General features: G+C 44.6%; 1 protein-coding gene across 1 annotated transcript; it reads left to right on the top strand.

Annotated features, from left to right (window-relative positions):
- The first annotated feature begins 14313 nt into the window (after positions 1-14313).
- Positions 14314-14787, top strand: LOC138357296 (TOX high mobility group box family member 3-like). Its single transcript, XM_069313979.1, has one exon. It carries the CDS (start codon positions 14314-14316, stop codon positions 14785-14787), a length of 474 nt encoding a protein of 157 aa, XP_069170080.1.
- Positions 14788-15079: the final 292 nt, after the last annotated feature.

Below are 15079 nucleotides of genomic sequence, written 5' to 3'. Positions count from 1 at the left end.
CCCATACCTCTGATACCAAAAATCTTGGTTCCATATTATGGTATCTTATTCTTGGGACACAGCCAATCCATCCCAACCTAACCTCTATTAACTATGGGTTTAATGACCATTTTTCTCTACATCAGTTCAAACACAACCCAACCTCATATAAATGGATCTGAACTCCATTTGTACACATGTTCTTAGGAAACATGATAAAATTCGCCATAATCTCTATCATTAAATAATAAAAATTTTCCTTAACCTGGCCTATAATCCCCCCCCGCCCCTCGAAATTCTGGCAAATTATGGATATTAAAGAATTAAAGTAGGAATATATTTTCACATTAGCTTAATATAACCCAAATCTAACACAAATTTGTCCCAATTGGGGGGGGGGGGATTATAGGCCAGGTTAAGGAAAAATTTTATTATTTAATGATAGAGATATGGCGAATTTTATCATGTTTCCTAAGAACATGTGTACAAATGGAGTTCAGATCCATTTATATGAGGTTGGGTTGTGTTTGAACTGATGTAGAGAAAAATGGTCATTAAACCCATAGTTAATAGAGGTTAGGTTGGGATGGATTGGCTGTGTCCCAAGAATAAGATACCATATATGGAACCAAGATTTTTGGTATCAGAGGTATGGGCAAAGGGCGGTTGGGTTGATGCAAAAACATCACTTTCCCCCCAAAAAAGAAGGTGCAACAATTAACGTCAGGTCAAGGCAGGTTAGCTTCAGGGTTGTTGAGTCCATAAACAACATTGACAGGAATATTCGGCAAAGATCCACGCAGGTTAGGGTACCGGGTGGTTGGGTTAATATCCAAACAAATACTTTTCTAAGAATATAAAATACAATATTTAACAAAGATCCATAACTAACAAATAAAAAAAGAAAACAGTCGAGATTATTGGACTGCATATTGAAAATGCGCCTTAAATTTGCAGTGTATGGAATAGGCGAAACTTGGGGGGGAAAATTGGGCATTGACCTTGCTATAATACGTAAAATCGGGTAAATTTGGTAGACAATGTCTTAAATTTGGATAAATTGGGGCAAATTAGGTAGAAATTGTCTTAAATTGTGATACATTTGGTTTAAATTTGGTCTTAGCCATGTTAGGGTTGGGTCTGGTTTTTAGGTAGGATTGATGTATATAAACGCATCTGTATATATTGGAAATGGCTCGTCCAGACCCTACACTATCACTATGAAATGGTCTCTGGGAATGAAGTATGACATCGACCACTGGATATTGGATACTGGAAATACACATAAAAGTTATATGGAATGGGTGAAACTTGGACAAACTGGGGCTTTGGCTGTGCTATGATAAGGTGAACTATGGTAAAATTTGGTGGAAATTGGATAAAATTGTGGCAAATTAGGTGGAAATTATCTTAAATTGGGGAAAATTTGGTTAAATTTGGCCTTAGCCGTATTGGGTAAGGTCTGCTTTTGGTAGGTTTGATGATATATAAACACATCTGGAACATGGAAATGGCTGGATGAACACTGCACTATTACTATGAAATGGTCTTTGGGAATTGGCTGTGACATTGGGGGGCGACCTGATATTGAAGATTCACATTAAATTTAATTGGGATAGGTGAAACTTGGTCAAATTGGGGCTTTGGTTGTGCTATGAAATGGTAAACTCGGGTAAATTTGGCGGGGAATTGGATTAAATTTGAATAAATTGGATCAAATTAGGTGGAAATTGGATTAAATTGGGATAAATTTGGCCTTAGCTGTGTGTTAGGTTAGGTCTGGTTTCGTAGGATTGAAGATATATAAACACATCTGGATATTTGGAAACAGCTGGATGGACACTGCGCTATGAAATGGTCTTGGGAATAGGGCGTGACATAGGGCACCTGGATATTAGATATTGAAAATGCACATTAAATTTATATGGGATAGGTAAAACTTGGGTGAAATGGGCTTTGGCTGTGATATGATTTGGCATATTTTTTGCCAATATTTAATGGGGAATTGTCATTAATTTGGATGAAATTAGGTAGATGGCCACAGCACTAACACTATGAAATGGTCTTGGGAATGGGGAATATGTGGTGGCTGGATAATGGGCATTGGAAATGAACGTTATTTTTAGATGAGATAGAGAAAACTCGGGTGATTGGGCTTTGGCTTGAACAAATCAGGCCTATTCCTGGGGGGTGGGGTGGGGGTTTGAGTGGGTGGGGGAGGGGGAGGGACAGTATATATATTAACTATATATATATATAGCATATATATATATATATATATATATATATATATATATATATATATATATATATATATATATATATATATATATATATATTGTATTGGGTATTGGAAATGCATTTTTTTAAATTTAGATGGGATACCTTGAGGTTACCTTGAGGTGCTTCCGGGGCTTAGCGTCCCCGCGGCCCGGTCGTCGACCAGGCCTCCTGGTTGCCTGACTGATCAACCAGGCTGTTGGACGCGGCTGCTCGCAGCCTGACGTACAACGGAAAAGTTGACGTATAGGGAAAGTTTAGGGGAGTATATTGGGCTTTTGGTTGTGCTATGACACGGCGAACCCCCCCTGAATATAATGCATATTTTAGCTGAAAATAAAAGGGATCTCCCGCATGTAGCGGGGGAAAAGGGTTCGAGAGCCGCATAATTGATTTGGCAACTGAACCCTACATATTGTTTAGCTATGTAAGTGACAATCTCTTGAAAGCTCGTTACATACACACACACACACACACACACACATATATATGCACCCTAAGTGATTCAACAAGAGGCTTGCAACGGTCTCTATGCAAGGCATTTTTACGACTATGGGAAGTCTGCAGTTGCTGGTCTCACTCCACAACCGCCTAACCGGAGAGTCATGTGCATCCTGCACATACATACAGTAAGCAAATATTTTGGTTACTTTGCTAAGATTCCTGGCAGCGCATCATTATGAATGAAGTACATGCGTATTTCTTGGACTCCATTGATGGTGTTATCTCTGAATTCTGCGAATTTCCTTTTCGTATTCTATTATATAATGACGCAAAGTATGCGAATAGTTTAAACTTGCTCAATGAATTTGTGTTAGCTTGCTAATGTAATTGTATGGGGGTTGCATAAGTTTGTTGAGAATATAATTGAATGCTAGTTTAGTTCATTTATTATGAATCCCATCATGTGGGGCGGGTAGTGGGAAGGGTTACCACGGTGGGAAAATGGACTCTGGTAATGAGCCCAACAATTCATTTTTGGCTCAAGCAAGAAAAACAAACAAATAATGGGTAAACGAAATTGCCAAAATTAATTTGTGCAAGTTTTGCAAATGTGATTGTAAAGTTTTTTTTGCATAAGTTGAGAATATATAATTGAATGTTAGTTTTAATTCATTTTATTAATGCAGCCCCCCCCCTATTCCCATCTTGCTATGGGGGGGGGGGCCTAAGCCGAGCAGTAGTAACATCTAGAAGTCTGCTGCTTTTATTGGTTGATCCATAGATGTGTACTGGCTCCTCTTGCATCATCATCGCATTAGTAGCAGTTAATAAATTAAACAACTAGCATATGTAAAGAGCTAGTCTAACAATTTATGTTTATTTTTTTTTTATTTTTATCAGGCCCACTGCCCTTCTATCCAGCAGACTGCTGCTGGATGGGTTACAATTGAGCCAAAAAACAGTTGGTCAGGACGAGATACGGCCTCATTTTAGAGACATTTACTATAGAAAAAAGCTTGAACGTCGGGGACTGAACGCGGGCCTGCACGAGAGTTGTTCTTGACACTCAAATGTTTAGAGATTAAAATCTCTATAATTAGAGGGGGCAACTAAAATACCGCATTATTTAGTGAAATATTGCAATGTCCAATAGTTTGGACGTTGGGGAACTGAGTCAGGACTTGCACGAAGGTTACTCTGCATGAGGACACACGTGGGAGAAAGAGAGGAAGCAAGATTTACTCCCTCGAGACCTTAAAAAAAAATTGTAGGCCAGAGTTTTGAAAACATTAGCAAACCTTTTAATACAGAATGAAATTCTTAAATATTAACATATATCTTGAAGAATAAATCTTCCTCTATGAGATATATCTTTTTAGTTAGTTTAAAAGTTTTTATTTATTGTAAAAATGATGCCTTCCTAACATGGCTCATTAAAATAATTTTTTGTTTGTGAAATCGTGTAAGTATTTATGCAATATTTATTATAAAACAATCATAATACGCAGTGGCATATCATTTTTATAAAGTGGCTTTATAAGGTAAATATAATGGGCAATGCGAAAATCTTTCTATCTGACGTATTTTTGTTTTAAATAAATACACTTGGGCGAAAAACATGTCTATTGCCCGCGTGAGCGACTTGGGTGGGCGCTTGCAGATTCTATGTATTTTAATCTCTAAACATTTGAGTGCCAAGAACAACTCTCGTGTAGGCCCGCATTCAGTTCTCGATGTTCAAGCTTTTGCTATAGTAAATGACTCTAAAAATGAGGCCGTATCTCGCCCTGACCAACTGTTTTTGGCTCAATTGTAATTTCCCATCCAGCCGCAGTCAGCTGGGCAGGACCCAGTGCAGGTTTGGAAGGCTTTGGAAATTAAAGCACCGTAAGATTGTGAGTGTTCAAGTCTAGGGGGGACTAAGCATTTTTGTTGTGTGAATGTGCAAAGCCCGTGTTTATTTGTGTAAGTTAAAAATTGAGTTTTTGTTTGTGTATAAGAGTTTAGCAATGTGTTTAAGTAAGATTGTGCAACTGTTTTAAGTTTAGGGGGGACTAAGTATTTTGCGCGAATGTGAAAGCCCTGGGTTTATTTGTGTAAGTTAAAAATTCAGTTTTGTTTGTGTATAAGAGTTTAGCAATGTGTTTAAGTAAGATTGTGCAACTGTTTTAAGTTTAGGGGGGACTAAGTATTTTGCGCGAATGTGAAAGCCCTGGGTTTATTTGTGCAAGTTAAAAATTTAGTTTTTGTTTGTGTATAAGAGTTTAGCAATGTGTTTAAGTAAGATTGTGCAACTGTTTTAAGTTTAGGGGGGACTAAGTATTTGCGCGAATGTGAAAGCCCTGGGTTTATTTGTGTAAGTTAAAAATTGAGTTTTTGTTTGTGTATAAGAGTTTAGCAATGTGTTTAAGTAAGATTGTGCAAATGTTTTAAGTTTAGGGGGGACTAAGTATTTTGCGCGAATGTGAAAGCCCTGGGTTTATTTGTGTAAGTTAAAAATTTAGTTTTTGTTTGTGTATAAGAGTTTAGCAATGTGTTTAAGTAAGATTGTGCAACTGTTTTAAGTTTAGGGGGGGACTAAGTATTTTGCGCGAATGTGAAAGCCCTGGGTTTATTTGTGTAAGTTAAACCAAAAAAAAAATGAGTTTGTTTTGCGAGCGAGTTTGTTTAAGCATGTGCTATCATTAAAAAACTTCCAAAGTAATGACAGTAATGCCAAAATGAATTCATCTTTTCACTTTTTTGAAAGGTGGAGGTGTAACATTTTCTGAAAACCATTGCGCTTGATATACCACGGCACTGACATAAGTCGATGCGCTATATGAAGTTATTGGGCCCCCCACCACAATAGCTGAAAACTATTATGATGTTAAAAAATGAAATTTAATACAGAATACGAACAGATTCCCAGTATGTATTAAATTGCTTAACCACTCAACTACTTTCCTTTATAGTATATTTACGAGTGTCAAATTAATGTATGGAGTGTCAAACCCAACACAATATGGCTGAGGCCCCACTATTTAAACTTCTTTTCGTATGCTATGAAATATCACAGGTATTGTTAATGCTTGTAACGTTTATTACAAAAGATAGACATACATTTGATGCTATTTTTCATATTAAAATCTAATTTGAGGCCCGAAAAATATATCTATAAACAGGTTAGAACCATTCAAATTCAAGTATGCCTTTTTCACCAGTATTCAACTGAATACCACAGAAAATGGAATCTTTACTTTAGCTACAGAAAACGGAGCAAAGCCAAGGTGGGATGACTGAAATAAACAGTTTCCAACCTGACTCTTCCCGCACATAAACATGTCTTTCTTGACCTCATTTCAAATTATATAGAGTACTGAAAGCTCATTTTCCATAGCAAATATACTAAGGAACTCATTTTACGACTAGAACGCAAACTAGGACCCCTCATTCAGATTCAAAACACGAGAATTATTGACTGAACATTTCCCCACTATCAAGCACACAGGACTCTTTAAAGCTATCTTAACTTCTTTAAAACCCAATATGACCCATTTCACATGCAGATCCTGTTCTATGACTCGCCCTTCATGTCAATGTACCCCACAGTATCATGCAAATTCAAGATAAGGCTTACTACACCTATATATCCAAACTTGGTCTTTGTAAGAAATCTTGACCCCCCCTTGTATGCTTGACCCCCACTGGGGTTATCCACCTCTGACCATTACAGAAAATGGAGCTGTGCCCAAGGGCTCCCTATACTATTCAGTCATAGCCTCATTAAAGTACTCCAAAAACTTCTATATTCGCTTTCAACTGCGTTTCTTGGTTTGAATCTATTGAACATTCACCCTCTGATCCATTCAAAAGTAAGGGCCCCAATTGATACCGTAGTACTCTCGTAACACCCCCGGGACAAATCGTGCATTTTTGCTCATGCCATTAAAATACTCCAAAAACGTTTATACGCCTTTCACCAGTGAATTTTTTGGTTTCCAACTATTGAACATTCATCCTCGGTACCTCTCATAAGTAGAGACCCCCTTCTTGAGGCAATAGACTCATCTTAAAGCAAGGCGACAAAAAGTAACAAAAAACAGGTTAGGATAGGGCACCAGTTCCTCAGGTACACCATGGGTGGTGGTCCCCCCGGGACCCCAGGGGGGACCACCACCCCACAACCGCCAGCCAGCCAGGAGCGCGCTGACTGTGCCCTAACCTAACCACCTAAAACAAGAGGGATGGACGATCTGGCCCGCCAGGGTCAAGTCGGCATGGAAGTGCCCAACCGTTTCTGAAATTTTTTTTACCTCAATCTGTCTCCTTATTCACTACTTTGGTGGACGGCTGCCGGAGTGTGATGCTCCGTTGGGCAGTCCTCTGTCCTTTTCTGGCCTTGCACTCCTGCTGCTGTCTTCTCCAATTGTGCCGGATCGCTTTTCCTTTTCCTTATGTTTCGTTTTTCTCCCCCCTCTTCTCCTATCTGCTTGTCGTTTCCTACCGACCTTTTGCTTGTTTTGGATTGTTTCTTTGGACTTCTTCTATTTTGACGCCCTGGTGCTTGAGGAGGCATACTCTTGCACCCGTAGAACTGTAGTACCCAACGTCTCGAGCGAGGGGAACCTTTTATTGTCAATCCCCCTTTCGTCGCTGAACCCGATCTCGACGGACTGACGGTTCTTAAGGTGGCATTTGTGGGGCGTATACTCACGACGCACCCCTAGGGGGCCCCGGCATGATCGGCGATAGCTTCCTGTTGGGTGTCCTGCCTCTAATTGTGGGTATGGGGGCACATTCGTGGATGAATTTATCACTTTTCGTCTCAATGTCGTTGAATGTTTCTGTTCTACCCTCTCAGGCTCGTGGGGTGGGCGACCAAGCCCCCGAGTCGGCCTGTATTGGAAGACCAGGCTCTGTAGCTCCCGCTGCGTTGGGCCCCGACCTTGCTCCTCCTTTGACCATCCTGACTTCTTCCCCCAGCTCCCCTCCCTCCTCTGTGGTTGGGTCGAGCCTCCAGCCCCCAGTGGTGACCACTTCGTCCCCTGGTGTGGCTAAGTCTTTCGTTGTGAGTACTGCGCCCTTTTGACCCCTCTCTCTCTAGGGGTTCTCAACGCCGTTCGCGCCCCAACCGCACTCGCTCGATTCCTTCCCGTGCTGATGCGTATCAGGCCATGTTTGGTCCTGCTTCCTGGGCCAAATACTTTGATCTCCTCCCTCTTGATTCTGCGCCTCCTGACGATTTCTCCCTCCATCGGCATCTTGTAGATTCCGTGGATGCGTCTGTTACTTTCAACCCCACTCGTCTCGGTACACGTGTCGTTGCTGCTCCTTCTCAGGATGCAGCTTCCCGCTTGGCTGCCTTATCTTGCCTTGGCGAGATCCCTGTTCGGGTCTCCAAGAACGTTCTGATGAATGCCAGTGTTGGCACTATTCTCCTTCCACCCCATGTTGCAACCGGTGTTCGGAATCTGCAGGATTGCCACGATGATATTCGGCATATCCTTGATGCCCAAGGCCATTCTGTCCTCCAGGTTGACTCGTTTACTCGTCCCCCTCGTGGTCATCGCCGTCAACCCCTTCGCGTTGTGAAGATCACCTTTGATGGTAGGACTCTTCCATCCTCTGTCATTCTTGCTGGTGTTAGGTGCTCTGTCCAGGAGTATATTCCTTCTCCTCGACTTTGTAACAAGTGCTGGAGGTTTGGGCATGGTGCCCTCCACTGCTCTGGGACTGTCTCTCTCTGTCCTTTGTGGGGAGTGAAGGTCACTCTAAGTCGGAGTGCACTTCTCCCCAAGCTCGCTGCCTCAACTGCAGTGAGGCCCATCCTACCTTCTCCCGTGCCTGTGTCCATTACAAGCTTGAGACAGCCGTCCTTAACCTGAAGCACCGGGAGCGTTTATCTTTTCCTGAGGCGAGGCGCCAGGTTCGCCGGCTCCCGCCTTTTGCTAATATCTCTTATGCTCGCGTGTTGCGCTCTTCCTCTCCTCGTCCTTCCCCCCTTCCTCAGACTCTCAACCGTTTTCTGGGCCTTGGACCCTGATGCGCCCACTGCCCCCTCCTCTGTCCCTTTGTGTTCTGTCCTGAGGGGTCCCCCTCCTGGTCCTCTGTCTGGGGTTCCCCTTCTTTCAACCCGGTCTGTCATGTCTCCTGTGTCTTCTTCCTCGTCCCGCTCCGATCCTTCTTCCCATCCTCTTCCTCCATCTATCGGCTCTCCCCACCGCCTGTCGGTGCGGGCGGATGTCCATCGCTCTCCTAACGGCCGTCGTGTGTGCTCTCGTTCAGCTTCTCCTGTTGAGACACAGGAATCCGTTGCCCGGTACGTAGTTGCTGGGACACCAGTCTCTTTAAGTCAGAAGCGTAAGCCTGGCTCCTCTCCTTCCTCTTCCCCGGCGGGTAAGAAGGCTTTGCTTTCTTCCTCAGCTCCTACTTCTGGCTCTGTTGCTCCTTCCCCTCCCGTTTCAGTGATTGCGCCCCCTGTTCCTGCTATGGAGGTTTCTTTGGCCCCTGCTTCCCTTTCGGTTGCTGCTCTTGCTGGGGTGCGCTCCCCTCTTTCTACTCCCCCTCTTCCTGCTGCTGTCCTTGACTGCTCCTCTCCGTTGTCTCCTCCTCTTCCTCCTCCTCCTCCTCCTCCGGACCCCGCCCGCCCACCTCTGATCTGTTCTCCCGTTTCCTTCCCTCCGTCTTTGCTCAGTTTACCCATGCCCCCTAACCCTGACTTTGCTGACCCTGATCCCGACCCTGATATTCTTTAACGTGCTCTGTTGCTCTTTCGCCTTTGTTTCTTCCTTGTTCTCTGTTTTTGTCCTTTCTCTTATCGTCGTTGTCCATTCTTCAATGGAACGTTCAAGGTTATTACGCCAATTTCCTCGAACTCCAACTTCTGATTTCGCGGTTTTCGCCCCTTTGTGTCTGTCTCCAGGAGCCAATGCTTGGTGCTCGTCCTGGTCGTTTTCGTGGCTATTCCTTTCTCTCCCCCTCCCCAGCCATTGCTGGGGCTTCTCATTCTTCTGCTCTCTTGATTCGTGCTGATGTTCCCTTTGTTCCTTTACTTTTCCTTCGCCTCTCCATTGTTCTGCTGCTCGTATCTTTGTGGGGAAATGGTACACAGTTTGTTCCATTTATCTCCCCCCGAGTGTCCCGCTCTCTCTTCATGATTTGAAACACCTCCTAGACTCCTTGCTGGAGCCTGTGCTCCTGCTGGATGACTTCAATTGTCGTCATTCTCTTTGGGGTGACGTTCTGACGAATACCCGGGGTCGCCTCCTTGAGCCGTTTCTCCTCTCTTCTTCCCTGTCTCTTCTGAATTCTGGTGAGCCCACTCATTTGGACTCTCGGACTCGCACCCTTTCTTGTCTTGATCTTTCTCTCTGCTCTTCTTCTCTTTACTTAGATTTCACGTGGCAGGTTCTTGATGACCTCCATGGAAGTGATCATTTCCCCATCCTTGTTTCCTTTTTCTCTTTCGCCCTTCCCTCTCTTTGCTAGGTGGCAGTTTGCTAAGGCAGACTGCACCCTATTTACCCTCAGATCTGCTCTCTCTGACCTCTCCCTTCTGCCTCTCTCTCGCGCTCTCCTCCTTTTTCATGACACTGTCTTCAACGCTGCCCTCCGCTCTATTCCTCGCTCTTCCTCTCGGGGTCCACGGAAGTGCGTTCCCTGGTGGAATGCGGACTGTGCTCGGGCTGTCCGCTGTAAGCGTGCAGCCTGGAAGAGGCACCGCCGTAGGCAGACAACCGATTCTTTTCTTTTCTTTCGGAAAGCGAGTGCGGTGGCCCGTAGGGCCATCCGTACGGCTAAACGTGAATGTTGGGCATCTTATGTCTCAACAATTACGTCCGTATCTGCAAGATAGCGGGTAAGTTTCGTTCCCGATGTTTCACCGGTCCTTCACCTCCATGATACTCTTGTGGCGGACCCGTTGCAGGTCGCTTCCGAACTGGGTTCCCACTTTTCTTCTGTTAGCTCTGGTCTTCATCTTCCCCAATCTATCCTTGTTCGTAAACCTGTCCTTGAGTCTCGTCTTTTAGATTTCTGCACTCGTCTTCAGTTTCCCTATAATGATCCCTTCTCTCTCTCTGAACTTCATTCTGCCTTGGCCCTCTGCGGTTCTACGGCGGCGGGCTCCGATGGTATTCATTATGAGATGCTTCGCCATCTCCCTCCGAGCATGTCTCAGTATTTACTGAGTCTGTATAATCGGATCTGGGAGTCGTCGTCAGTCCCTGAGGACTGGCTCGATGCCGTTGTCCTCCCTGTTCGCAAACCGGGGTCTCTGGGTACTTCCCCTAAGGACTTTCGCCCTATTGCTCTCACTAGTTGTGTCTGCAAACTCTTTGAACGTATGGTTAACGTTCGTCTGATGTGGTTCCTGGAACACCATCACCTCTTTTCCCCTCTCAATTTGGTTTCCGCAAGTGCCGCAGCACGACAGATGTCCTGGTGAACTTGGAGGTCTATATTCGTACTGCTTTTGCTGCGAAGACCTCCGTTGTTGCCGTCCTTTTTGACCTGGAAAAGGCTTACGACACCACTTGGCATTATCATATCCTATCTCAACTTCATTCTTTTGGCCTTTGTGTCATCTCCCTCTCTTTCTCCGCAGCTTCCTCTCTCGTCGTTCCTTTCGGGTGCGCCTTGGTACCGCTCTCTCTCCCTCTTTTCAGCAATACGAAGGTGTGCCCCAGGGTAGTGTTCTGAGCACTACTCTTTTCTGGTTGCCCTCAATGGTCTTCTTTCCTCTCTTCCTTCTGGTGTCTTCTCTGCTCTCTATGTCGATGATCTTACCCTTTGTTGTCAGGGCGATGATTCGCCTCTCCTTCAACACCGGCTTCAACTTGCAATTGATGCCGTGTCGTCTTGGGCCACAGATCATGGCTTCAAGTTCTCTACTTCTAAGACTTGTGCCATGACTTTTACGCGGAAATGGGTTGTTCTTCGTCCCTCTTTGTCACTTTATGGTCATCCCCTTGGATACAAAGATTCCGCGAAGCTTTTGGGGTTATTCCTTGACACTCGTTTGTCTTGGTCTCCCCATATCTCTTACCTCCAAGTTGAGTGCTCTAAGGCCCTTACCCTCCTTCGGGTCTTGTCCCATACTTCTTGGGGGCAGATAGGCGCACTCTCCTTGCTTTACATTCCTCTCTCGTCCTGTCTAAGCTCGATTATGGTTGCCCTGCTTACTCGTCTGCTTCTCCTTCTACTCTTCGCCATCTTGATGCTTTGCACCATACTGGGTTGCGCCTCAGTTCTGGTGCCTTTCGTTCGACTCCCATCCTTAGCTTGTATGTTGACACTGGCTTCCTGTCTCTCCAGGACTGCCGTGATCGCTACTGTCTTCGCTATCTTGCGCGGTCCTTGCAACTTCCTTCCTCTCGCCTCTGTCATGCTTTAACTTTTACCCCTCCTGCGGTTCCTGTTCCTCTTCACCACCTCCCTCTTTCTGTCCGGTTATCTCGCCTACAGGATTCTCTTTCCGTTCGTATTTGTGATGTTTCTCCTCGTGTTGTCCTTCTTTGCCCCCTTGGAGGGTCCCTCTTCCGCGGTTTTGTACATCCTTGACCCGTATCACTAAAGCTTTTACCCCTCCTACGGTTCTAAAACGCCTTTTCCTCAAGCACTTTTCTTTCTCACTCCCGCTCCGTTTCTGTCTTCACCGATGGGTCTAAGTCAGCGGACGGTGTTGGCTACTCTGTTGTTTTTCCTGATCACACTTATATGTGTCGCTTACCTCCGGAGACTAGCATCTTTACAGCGGAACTTTATGCTATTCTCTATGCTCTTCGTCTCCTGCTTTCTCGTTGTCAGTCTTCCTTTGTAGTTGTTGTTGACTCTGGTAGTGCCCTCATGACTCTCGGGTCCTTTAAATCCGATTCATCCAGTAGTTGTTGAGATCCAGCATTGGCTGTTTCTTGTTCACAGTAAATTTAAGTCGGTTGAGTTTTGTTGGGTTCCCAGCCATATTGGTGTGTCTTTAAATGAGCGTGCGGATGCTGCCGCCAAGGAAGCTGTCCGCTCTTGTCCCATCTCTCGTAAAGGCATTCGTATTCCGACTTTTACCCGGTTATCCATTCCTCAGTCTTTACCCGTTGGCAGGCTTCTTGGTTGTCTGTTACTGGTAACAAGCTACGTACTCTTAAATGTTGTGTTTCCTCGTGGCCGTCCTCCTTCCACCGTAACCGGCGGTGGGAAACAGCTCTGGCGAGGTTGCGTATTGGCCATACTCGCTTAACCCATGGTCACTTGATGGAGCGCCGCCCTGCTCCTTATTGTCCTAGTTGCATTGTCCCTCTTACGGTCGTGCATGTCCTTCTTGAATGTCCTGACTTCCAGGACGAGCGTGTGTCTTGCTTTCCGACCGCCCCTCGCGTCGCCTGTCCCTCGATAGAATTCTTGTGACTCGGATACTTTTGATATCGTTCGCCTTATGCGTTTTTGTTCTCGTATTGGCATCCTTGGTGATATTTAGCGCCCTCTGATTATTTTGCGTATTTGATGGTGCTACATAGCCTTCCCGGTTTGGTGCCTTCTTTTGATAATTACTTACTTAATGAATCAAATAGCTAATTAGGATGAATGATAAATAATTAGTGACTAATGCATAACAATAAAGTATTAAAGAATAATTATAATGAATAATCATTATAATGATAAAGTATTAAATCAATTACAATTAATAGTTACATCTATAGTTAGTAATTGAAAGTTGCATTATTTGAATTTACACTAATTACAATACATGGTAATATGTCTTAGCTATCTGCAGGCTTATCACTTTGAGGGTTCCGGCTGAGCACCCCCCATCCCGCGAGGGCCAGCGGCGCGGAACCCCCGACCCCGCAACCCGTTCTCACACTTTCTTACAGTCAATATTGACTTATTAAATACGTGCATATGTGACATACTAATTTATTGTGAATATTTTAGTTTACCTTGAAAAGCTTTATAGAAAACACCGACCTTACCTAACCTTCTTAGGATGTTAAGATAAGCATCTTATTGCTTCGTAATTACAATTATTACTTAACCTATACCTATAATAGGTTAAGTAATTACAATTTTACTTAACCTATACCTATAATAGGTTAAGTAATAATTGTAATTACGAAGCAATAATATGCTTATCTTAACATACTAAGAAGGTTAGGTAAGGTCGGTGTTTTCTATGAAGCTTTTCAAGGTAAACTAAAATATTCACAATAAATTATTATGTCACATATGCACGTATTTAATAAGTCAATATTGACTATACGAAAGTGTGAGAACGGGTTGGACCCCGAAGGGCGAGCAGCGGCTGGCCACTGTAGCTAGGAATGTGACTACTCGCACTGTGGCTGTAACCGTGGCTGTATCTAGTTGGTGGTAAGGCCACTGCGGAATAATGATGTAGCACATAAGAAATAACACTAAACAGTAGCCGTAAATATGAGTTAGAATTAATAATATAATATAACATAGTAAATAACATCAACGGGCCACAGGGAGTAACCGCAGCAGAAGTAGTTTGTTGTCCCCGGGTGCGGGCCCGGGGACAACACCAGCCTCTGTAGCTGGAACCTCAGCTGCTGGAACATCAACAGCTGGAACAACGACAGCTGATATACCAACGCCTGGAACAACAGCATTTAGATGCCAACAGCTGGAACATCAACAACTAGAATATCCGCAGCTAGAACGTCAGCAGCTGGAACATCAATATTTGAAACATCAATAGCTGGGACATCAACAGCTGGGACATCAACAGCTGGAACATCAACAGCTGGAACATCAAGAGTTGGAACATCGGCAGCTGGACCGACATCCGCTGTGGTCTCAACAGCTGTAATGCCAACAGCTAGTGCACAACGACTAGAACATCAGTGGCTGGAACTTCAGCAGCTGGAACCACATCCGCAGGAACATCATCAGCTGGAACACAAGCAAATGGAACATGAGCAGCTGGAACATCACCGTCTGGAAAACCAGCAGCTGGAACATCGACAGCTGGAAGAACAACAGCTGGAACAGGCAGCAGGTGGAACGATATCAGCTGCAACACCGGCAGCTGGAACATCAGCAGCTGGGCGTCAGCAGCTGGAACCACATCAGCACGAACATCCATAGCCGGAACATCAGCCGCTAGAACAGCATCGGCTGGAACTTCCACAGCAGGAATGTCGACAGCTGGCACAACAGCGCCTGGACATCGACAGCTGGCACGCCGGCAGCTGGAACATCAGCAGCTGCAACAACAACAGCCGTAACATCAGCAGCTGGCGAGACATCACCAGCTGGAACATCTACAGCTAGAACATCTTCAGCTGGGACATCAACAGCTGACCTTCGGCTAATGGAACCCGGCTAATACCCTGAGAAGACAGCCCGGCCAAGGGGCAGGACTGGGGCTGCAGAGTCG

The sequence above is a fragment of the Procambarus clarkii genome, chromosome 77 (genome assembly GCF_040958095.1).
Source record: "Procambarus clarkii isolate CNS0578487 chromosome 77, FALCON_Pclarkii_2.0, whole genome shotgun sequence".
NCBI lineage: Eukaryota > Metazoa > Arthropoda > Malacostraca > Decapoda > Cambaridae > Procambarus > Procambarus clarkii.
The sequence above is the reverse complement of the archived record's forward strand: the minus strand, read 5'-3'. Positions and strand labels throughout refer to the sequence as shown.